At 42.2% G+C, this 10,510-nt stretch overlaps 1 protein-coding gene across 1 annotated transcript; it reads left to right on the forward strand.

The window, feature by feature from the left end:
* Positions 1-195: 195 nt before the first annotated feature.
* On the forward strand, positions 196-8,504 carry LOC107314963 (aldo-keto reductase family 1 member B1-like). Its single transcript, XM_015864854.1, has 10 exons — positions 196-329; positions 851-1,018; positions 1,462-1,578; positions 2,742-2,819; positions 3,200-3,322; positions 5,613-5,719; positions 5,871-5,952; positions 6,493-6,576; positions 7,316-7,398; positions 7,883-8,504. The coding sequence occupies exons 1-10, from the start codon at positions 264-266 to the stop codon at positions 7,923-7,925; spliced, it is 951 nt and encodes a 316-aa protein (XP_015720340.1). The 5' UTR covers positions 196-263; the 3' UTR covers positions 7,926-8,504.
* The last annotated feature ends 2,006 nt before the right edge of the window (positions 8,505-10,510 follow it).

A 10,510-nucleotide genomic window follows, 5' to 3' on the forward strand; every position in this document is an offset into this window, starting at 1 on the left:
CAAAACTGCCGTTGCTCTTTAGCTGTTTTGTTGTTTGTTTGTTTTTCCCCTGGACTCCCCCTGAGCAGCAGCCCTTCCCCCAGATGGAAGCTGCAAAGCCCCAGTCCCACGCCCCCATACACAGCCCAGTTTCAGTCCCAGACCCCAGCCCCGCATCCCGGGGGAGCAGCGCCGGCTCCGCCTCCGAGCTGAGGCGGGGCGGGACCAGGCGGTTCTTAAAGGGCTTTGAGGGGGGTGTCTCCCTCATAGCGGTGTGTGAGGCCATGGCGACCTACGTGCAGCTGAACACCGGTGCTAAGATGCCCATTCTGGGGCTGGGCACCTGGAAGGTAACGGGATGGGGGTGGCGAGCTGGGGCTGGCTCGTAGTGTGTGGCTGTGCCGCCCCTGGTGGGATGTTTAGAGGTCCCGGCGCCTCGCTCTCGGCCCTGTGCTGGGAGCGGTGGGTGCGAACGGGGCAGCGTGGGCCGGGCGGGTAAGGCTGGCATCGGAGCTCGGCTCGGCTTGGTAGGGCTGGGCCCCTCCCGGCTGCTGGGGCTTCTCCTTTTAGCAACAGTGGGGGGAAGGGAGGAGGCCTCGGTTCGACTCTGCGGGGCCCCGCGCGGGAGCGGGGTGACGCTGAACAGCTGGAGGCCGGCTCCGAGCATGGGAGCCTCTGCTGGAGACGTGTACCGAGTGAAGAATGCTGCAGGGAGAACTGCTTTGTTTGCTTACTTCTCGTTTTGCTTATTTTTGTTGAGGGATGGTTTTGGTGGGGTGGCCTTCTTGGGTTTTGTTTTACTGGGAAAAGATCTTCAGGATGTTTTGTTGAGCATTCTTTAGACGTTTCTTTCTTTCCATTTATTCCCCAGTCCCCACCGGGGCAAGTAACAGCTGCAGTAATGGCTGCAATTGATGCAGGCTACCGCCACTTTGATTGTGCTTACGTGTACCAGAATGAGAGTGAAGTTGGGGAAGGGATCCAGAAGAAAATCAAGGAGGGTGTTGTGAAACGAGAGGACCTGTTTGTAGTCAGTAAGGTGAGAATCTAGTACACTGCAGTCCATGGGGAGACCTGCTTTTTACAGTAACCCCATGATTCTGAGCTTCTTCCTTTATGTTATTCTTCATGGTGAATTAAGAACTTTTAGAATGGGTGTTACTTTGAACTTTCCTGGCACTAAGTTATGCTGCCCAGTTTTATACAGAATCTGACCTTGTAGTAGTTATAAAATGTCTTAATTTGTTCCTCCTGCCCACTTCTGCTGACATAAACCCATTCAGTCCTGTATGCTGCCGTAGCACTTCTTGCCCTCAGTGTTGTGGGGTGTTCCTGTCCTCAGAGCAAGTCCCATTTGAAGACAAATAACATGATGCAATTCTGTATCAATTTCCAAAGGAGGCTTCTCTCCTAAGCAGGACAGAATTGCTCCAAGAACTTTAGCCCAGGAGATCATGGTGTGGTTTGGCTTTTTGTCTCCAGCTGTGGTGCACATTTCATGAAAAATCTTTGGTGAAAGGAGCCTGCCAGAAGACTCTTGCCAGTCTGAAACTGGATTATCTGGATCTCTACCTCATCCACTGGCCTCTTGGATTTAAGGTATGGTAGGAGGCATTGGCACTGTTTGTTGCACCTGGCAGTTTTGAAGAGCTGTACAGTTTTACAGCTCAGTTGATTTGTACCCCTGCAAATGTTGCTTGCACAGCATCCTCTGCTGTTTTGATTTTGCAGCAGATAAACTTAGAACTAGAAGCAGTCTTCCCTACTGCAATCATAAGTAACTATGGAAAAAAAAGGACAGTATAACTTGGGCGTTGTCTTCTATAAATCAGAAGTATGTTCAGCTGGTGAAGATTTAGTTCCCCCTTTGTTGGTGAGAGGGCTGTAATTTGCTGTCTCACAGAAGGTCCTTCCTCTGCTTCTATTTTTCTCTTTCATAAATGAGCCTTTAGTACAGGAGTACAATAGAGGTGGAGATGACTTTTGTTATAGGATCCTTAATGTTCTATGGAGCTTATATTTTAAAAAGTTAAACTTTTAATTCTAAACTTTTACTGGCTAAATAGAGCAGAATTGATGTCTCAGTCTGGAAACTTTTAAGCATAATCTGTTATGGCGTAATAAAAAAAATATCTTAACTGTTGCTTCTGAGATGCATGTTTTGAAAAGTAGTTTATCTCTTTGAAATTACTTTTGTTGGGAAGTATTATCGAAGTGCAAATATGTTGTGGTATTCAACAGAAACCACCTGGTTCTGAACCAAGCTCATACTTAGCATCTTCTCTATACTAGTGCACAGGAAGTTTCAGCATTCCATTTGTCAGCAATGTAATGAGCATGCCTCCTTATGAAAAACCTGTCAGCAGATTGGGTCCTTATGGACAGGCTGTGTTCCCAGATCCTAGGTAGATCCTTATTAAATATAACACTCCATTATGCTTGCATAGGAACTGTGCATTTTTTTTTTTTTTGTAACACGGGAAGTAAACTTGTAGAATCGCAATGAATTTACAAGTGAATAATTGTTTTTTATATGTATTTGGGTGAGCCACAAGACATTGCGTGCAGTGGAGGACCAGCCCTTCTTTGGATGGTTGCTGGCAAAAATGCCACAAACCCACAGGAAAAAAAAATTAGACTGAAGAATGTAAACTGATGTGCTTAATAAGTGTGTAGATAAGTAGCATTTGGTTTGTGATGTGGTCTTCAGCTGCTGTTAATATTCCTAGCAGGGAATGTTTCTGTTATTTTCTCTCTGACAGGCAGGAGAGGACCTGTTTCCCACAGATGACAAAGGCATGTCAATACCTGGCAACACAGATCTTCTACAAACATGGGAGGTAGGTTTAGCCACAGTGACAGTTATGCCTTCTGTCCTCAGTGATCTCCTCCATGTCATCATTAATTTTAAACTCCAGACTGTTTCATGTTTGCAGAGCTATTTGGCAGAGATCAATGGTACCATGGTGCCTTGTTAAGTGCTACTTTCCACTTCAACTTAGTATGAACGTAAGCAGTCCTAAGGAGTGCATCTTTGGGTTTTAGCGAGATGGAAGGTGTGGTATAAATGTAGCAATGCTTTGTTTCTCCCTCAGACATGAGCTCTTCAAATCTAAACACTTTGTGCTTCTCATGAAGGAATTAAGCCATGTCAGGAAGAATGTCTTCTTCAGGCCCTGTCATGCATACTAAGTGATGACTTTGCTCTTCTTGCCATTAGGCCATGGAAGAGCTGGTGGATGCTGGTCTGGTAAAAGCTGTTGGGATTTCCAACTTCAACCATGAGCAGATAGAAAGAATCTTGAACAAGCCAGGGCTGAAATACAAGCCTGCAAACAACCAGGTAAGCTGATAAGTGACCCTATAACTGATGACTTTAAATTGGAGGAACTGAATGGAAGTATACTCTATGACTGTTCATGAATAGTCTGTGTAGTGTGTTCTGCTGCCTGACTGCTCTTTCTAGCATTTCTGGTCCCAACCTGTCTTGTTTCAGATTACTCCTGCTGTCTCTTGTCCATCCACAGTGTGCTACTTAAGAGCCTGGCTTTACTTTTGATGGACTTCTTTGTTGGAAAGCTATTGCTAGGAGCCCTGGGGCCTTCCCTTCCTCAGGCTGAACGAGCCTAATGCTCTCAGCCTACCCTAGTAAAGTACATGCTTCAGAGCTTGGCTATCCTGGTGTCCCTCTGCTGAAATGCCAGCCTGTCAATCTTCTACTTCAAGAACTTGGAAGAGGGAAATTGGATGCTGTATTTTAAAGGTGGTTTAAAAAGTACTTAAACACCTTTTTTGGAAAGCTAACAGGAGCATTCTCTGAAATTCTGTTCAGTGTCAAACCTTCTGACAAGTGTATTTTCATAATTGATTCCATTTGTCTTTTAGGATACTTAGAAGTCTTATTACACCTTTCAACACCTACCACCTCTTGCTGCCAAGAAAACTTTCACTGTAGTTAATGATTACCCCTCTATTTCTATAGAGGATGCTGACCTTATGTCACACTACAAGTTTACTTAAGCTCTCTGATTACCATAATAAAGTTAAACCCAGAGCAATAGGTCTTGGTCTCTGTCCTTCAAAACTTAACACTTCTTCAGAAGTGCTTGTAAGCCTAGGAGCTCATCTGTTATTAACTGTCTCTGGTTGGCTTAATGTAAGATTATAGTACTTCTTGGAAACACTTTTCTATGTCAACATTCAATGTATAGTCCAGTAATTCCATGTGTTGAGATTCCTGTTCTTAATTATGAATGCAGTTACTATGTATATTGGTTTCATTCATGGTGAGATATTAATTTGGCAAGGTAGTAATTCTACTGACATAATACTAGTAATTGGTTCCCAAAGGAAGACTGATTCTTTAGTAATTCATTGTTTTCACAGTATGGGTTGCAGTACCTTAAAGAGGCCTTTCGGCATGGTCTAGGTGTAACTTATAATGCAGCTCAGGAGTCTTGCACCTACAGTTCTAGTGGGCACATAGGAGTGACTGCCTCATTCATATGCTCCGAATTCTTTCTATTGAATAGTGGAGAGCATTCACGATTTGTCTAATTGCTGTTACTTTGAGAAGCTGCTGAAACAACATTAATATGCATAATCTACCCTGAGAACTGAGTTAACATCCTGTTGCATTTAATAAATACTCCAACACGCTTCAGAAGAGAAGCAGCCATGCAGGCTTCTCGTGTCAGCAAGCAGCTAGAGCCATAAATAAAGCACTCGAGGCTGTAATCTGATCCTATGACTTGCACTGTTGCTCTGCCTGCCAGCAGCACAAGTTTCCAGGGACTTCTGAAGTGAAGCAGCACTACCTTGAATGTTAGAATGGCAGTGTAGTCAGAAGGTTCTCTTTAGCCTGCTAAAAGAGTATTGCTGTCTGGTATGTGACCATCCCACAGATCCATCTATGAGAAGTATCAAAATGTCATGTTCATTCACTGTGGTTGTTCTATACCGCATATAAATATGTTAACCTACCAGAATACAGATCTACTGTAAAGGACCCTGTATCATGTTATACTGATATCCTTCTGGAAATACAAGCACACATGCATTTGTAGTAATTTTACAATGGAAAATAATTTGAAGTTCTAGGATCTGTAGCAATTAATAGCCACTTGATATTTGCAGGCTGGAAGTATTTGCCATGAGTACTGACATGAAGCTGATAAAAAAGGAATGAAACAAAACCAGTATTGAGGCTAGTGTAGGTAGGTGTAAAGGCATAATGATTTTACGGCATAATGATTTTACAGCTTAATTAAGTAGGGAGAACTTTGTACTCTGTATTGGTCTGCTTTCCTATTCTTGTGACTCTACAGTTGTTTATATGCATGTCTCACTGAACTGTTCTACTTAAGCAGTTATAAATATGGTCCCATACATCATGGACAGTATAGATCAGGAGTGTTTTAAGTGTTGCTGTCCTTGGACCCCTGCACTTGTGAGGAGACCTGCTATAAGGAGCAGAATGGGAGTGGGGGGGGCATGGAGGAAACAAGTGCTGCATAATAACATCACATGAGCTATAAATTAGGACAAAGAAAACTTCCTTTGGATTAAAAAAACAATAAATGGAATGTGGAAGTAGTTCTGCTGCATCGTTCTCTGCACTCTTGTATTTCCAGGTTGAATGTCATCCATACCTGACCCAGGAGAAGCTGATCAACTACTGTCAATCCAAAGGGATTGCTGTGACAGCATATAGCCCCCTTGGCTCTCCTGACAGGCCATGGTAAGACCAGTTTGCAAGGGAGTGGGATGGGTTATGCTAACAGCATTGAAATTACAAGTTGTTCCATTATCATTCATGATACAGTTATCTGTTAGTAGGCTGGCTGTTTCTGTGAAGGTTTCTTGCCACTGTTCTTCTGTTCTTTGTGTAGGGCTAAGCCAGAGGATCCTTCTCTTCTGGATGACCCCAAGATTAAAGAGATTGCAGCCAAGCACAACAAAACAGTAGCACAGGTAGGTGGGTGCTGGATGGTGGGTGCTGCTTCCTGTAACACAGCTTGTGTGGCTATTATTTAGAGCAACTGATGACACAAAAGATGTAGAGGACAGCCTGGATTTTCACACCCTTTGAGCTGATGCAGTCACTTGAAGTAGCAATGCAGCTTGTTTTTTGCACAGTTTACAGTTTATTCTAAAAAAGGTTCAATAAACCATCAATAAGAAATGCTTTCTTGTCCCACCTTCAGATGTTTCAGTCTACCCATCTCAAGTTCTTGCAGGGAAATAAACACTTATATAGACTGTTAAAAGCCTAGATAGCAGAGAAGCCATCTGGGTACCACAGGAGCAGGATAAAAAAAGGAGAAAAACACTAGTCTTTGATTGTAATTGAGGAAGCTCTGCTTAGAATACAGGTGTGATATGAAATATAGCTCTGCTGTGATTGGTTAGTCCTGCTCAGTTGTACATTTAACAGCAAATGGCTGTTGGAGTTGGTTTTGTGTTTTACAGAATAAGAGCAGTTCTCTCTGACTCAGTGATATGCTCCTGCAGGTTCTTATTCGCTTCCACATCCAGAGAAATGTGATTGTGATCCCAAAGTCTGTCACACCACAGCGCATTGTGGAGAACTTCAAGGTTAGTAATTGAGTGACCTGGCATCACTTCTCCCCACAAAGCAAGCAGGGAGCCTTTCTCAGCCTTCCCAAGTCCTACTCAGACAAGAGCACAGGGCTTCTTTTTCCCTCTTACTTGCCTGTACTATGGGCTGCAGTTGGAGAAGAGATGAGCACTGTTTCCAAGATATCTGCTGAAAGTCTTAAGTCACCTTATGTGATGTCTTCTATCCTGCATGTTGCAGATGAATTGGCATTTGGAGTTTTACAGGCACTGAAGTGTAGTAGCACACCACAAAAGACTAATGCAGAGTAAACAGTGAAGCCCTTGTGTTCATAAGTAGTATTGATTTAAGTGATACTTGACTGAAAGCAGTCATTAGAATTCCACAAGGTGCTTAGCTGGATTAAAGTAGAATATGGAAGCCTTGTAGTTGTTCCTTTAGAATGGGCCCAGAAGATGCGTATTTTGACAAGAAGTGGATGGAGGTATTTGATAACTCTGAAATAGACACCAAAGTTCTTTGAGCAGCTGGCATGTCAACTTCACCTTCTGGCTTCTTTGGTTCCCCCTACCATTGATGCCTTGAAAAAAGGCATCTCTGGATTTCCTTTTCTTTCTTTCATGAAGGAAGCGGGCATTACTTCTAAGCACCTTACCTCCAATGTGAACTTGTTGGTTTTTCTTCTAATTTTGTGCCTCTTGCCTACAGTCTTTGATTTGTTCAAAAAAATTGACTTCCATCTGTTTCTCTTGTCAGGTGTTTGACTTTGAACTGACTAAAGAAGAAATGGCAACTATCCTCAGCTTTAATAGAAACTGGAGAGCTTGTGCAATGAGCACGTAAGTGCCAGCATTTTTCATGCTGTTACTCTCTTATGTTGTTTATAATTCCATGTTCTAAACCTTGCTAAAATTCAGGATATTCAAGCTCAGTTTCCAGAGCTCATCCTCAATTTCTTCACAGTAAAATATTTATTTTCACATCCTGAACCAAACTGTGATGTACCAGATATTAAATAATTCTGAGGCTGCAGAATGTTCTTCCAGGCAGTAAACAGTTAACTTACCTGCAAACTGCTTAGATCCCACACCATGTTGGAATATTACATGCAGCCTGATGTGCTCAGAGCTAGGAAGAGTCTTTCTGTTTACAAATGCAATCCATCACTGTGGGAAAACAGAAGTCTGCAACAAATTGACTCTGCCTTAATACGGTTCATCTGTTCCTGATGAACTGTATGCAATGAACCTGATGGTTCTTTGCAGTGGTTACAGCTGCAGGTTTCAGCCACTAGACTAATCTTTCCTCTTGGATTTCTTTTAGGTCCCGAAATCATAAGGAGTACCCTTTTAATGCGGAGTACTGAAGGTGGTTTTTTGCCCTTCTCCTGACTTCTCAGATATGCTTCTGCTGTTGCCTATGAGTTGTCTATATAGCATTCTCACTGCATCAAGCCTTCCTGCTCTTTTTTTTTTCCCCCCCTCTCCACAAAGATGGTGTATCTACCCAGTGACTTTTTGTCCTTGTTTATTTTGCAAGAAGGAAATGCTAGAGTGTTTCTCTGGAGCATGCTGTATGGACTGTGGTAGAGTGGTCTTTGCCAAACTGTGTGTTGGAATTAGTATGCAGAAAACACTGAGAGAGGTTGAACTACCAATCACTGTTATTTTGGAGTACTGTGAACCAGAGCTAGTGACTGGTGTCAGGAAGGACCAGAATATGACAGGCTTTGCATAATTAAGTTGAGATCAGATATTTTCTAATGACTTCTGGGTTTGGTTTTGGTATTTTTTGTTACTCTGTGCTTCTTTCTAATTGGAAGTACCAGTTGATTTCTAAGTACAGCAGTTGCTACATGAGTAGCTCTCTGAAAAGTATAAAGGTTCTGTTTTCTTGGTGATATAAAAGCTGATTTTGCTTATAATAAAATACAATTTCATTACTATGTGTAATGAGATCGTTATTTCAGCAATACTGTAATGGTAGTGAAGCTAAAGTGGCTGTATTATGTTAGCTATCTTTGGAGATTACACAAACACAGGGAAAACCAAGAAATCACAGCAACTGGTATTAGCAGATTGCAGATAAGAAGTTATCTACTGTTTTATGCTACTGAGAATGTGGAATGTGTTGTGAACCTGTGGCTGTGGATCTATACTTGGCTGCTGCATAGCCAAGGGTGTCACACCAGCAGATGTGGTTGTTCTCATAGTATTCCTTAAGTAGATGATATATATTTTTGGTGCTGCCAAAAAGGTACTAATGTTTCATTCTGTTCTGAAATTTTAGTCTGAGTAATACAAACTGAGAGGGGAAAAATACTCTTTATCTCAGTGCTGCTTTCAAATCTTTCCATTATTCCCAAAGCCAGACTGTGCAACATGTTTTTGGTCAGAATAATTTACAACAGGCTCAAGAGACAAGACTGTGTTGCCTTACAGCACAGCAGGGAGGGAGGGGAGAATCAGTGACAAAGCAATATTTTCCTCTAGTGTTGATTCTCTTTAAATTGATTATAATCACTGAATTCTGGGCTTAAAAGCAAATACAAATAAAAACTAGCTCTGAAAGTGGTTCTGTTTATCTATAATGCAATAAACAAAGGCCCAGAGGCATCTAAGAAAAGCAGAAGAGCTGATGTTTGTAGGTTAGTCTGAGATGTGACAGGAAACTATTTGGGGCAATGTTGACTTACTTGGAAATAAAATCTTTGCACTGAGTGTTCTAGCAAGGAGTTACACTGGAGATGAGGGATTCAGAAATAGTACATCAGGCACTGTTCATTTCCTCTGTTTTTATTTCACTCAAACTTTATGAAAATGCGTGCCTGAAATTTTCCATTCTCCAAGTAGGAATTTTACTGGGGAAGACTCTTGGACAGACTGCTCCACGGCAGAAGGAAGAGTAGCAAGCCCTCTGACTGGAGAGGTGTTGAAACAGACGTGCTCTGTGTTTTGCTGGATGACTTAAGGGGAAGGAATTTGAAAAGAGTCATTCTGGGACATAGTGCAGCTCTTCTCTGACAGAGCTTGGATGCTCGGTGAGATGGATGAGTGGGAATAGAGGAGAAGCAGAAGCACCTGAAGGAAGGCATGGTGATGCCTAGCTTTGAACACAAAGCAAGCTTTTTCCTCAGACCATGAGGATTAGAAAGAGAACGAGTGGTGGAAAACCTTGTCAATTTTACTGGTTTCTCTTCACTTGTTTCTTTGAGGCCTCGTATAATCAAATAAGGTTGAGAGAGGGGGAGAGCCAGTCTTCTGGACTACGCGGTCTTCATTATAATATAAACTGATGTAGAGATTGTAGGGGGTAAACCAGCAACTTATTTTTACTGTAACAAGTATACTAGGACATATAATTCTTTTTATCTCCTAAAAGGTGAAGTGGAATGATCAAAGAACTAGATATCCGGAGCCTAGCCTATTCTGAGCCTCAGAACATTCTGCAGCCTCAGAACTGCTAACAGAGTTCTTCCTGCTACAGCTGTTCACAGCATTTGTTTTTTCTGTTGTGAGTTGACAGATCTCTGGGTTTCTGATCAAAGAAACTTGTAAGGACAAATATAATATTGTAGCTCTTCCAGTGCTATGTTTTTGTGTTCTCAGCTTCAGAACATGTAGCTCAGCTCCACCTTGTTGGCATTTTTAACCAGGCTTTCTCAGGACATTGCTGCAACAGCTACCCCAGTGTGATACTGAAGCACCCCTAGGGGACAGAGATCAGACCACAGCAAAGATTAAGAGCTGGAGGCAAACACAGTTCTAGGACATATAAAGTCAGTACTTACACAAATTCCTTACACAACTTACACAAATTACTTTTTCAGCTGCCCTCTCACTGCTTAAAGTGATAGTTTAGGGAGTATTTGTGTGTGTGTGTGTGTGTGTGTTTTAAAAGAAAATGCACCTGAGAGAACAGATACATTTCCATAGTAGTGAAGAACCTTAA

The sequence above is a fragment of the Coturnix japonica genome, chromosome 1 (assembly GCF_001577835.2).
Source record: "Coturnix japonica isolate 7356 chromosome 1, Coturnix japonica 2.1, whole genome shotgun sequence".
Classification (NCBI taxonomy): domain Eukaryota; kingdom Metazoa; phylum Chordata; class Aves; order Galliformes; family Phasianidae; genus Coturnix; species Coturnix japonica.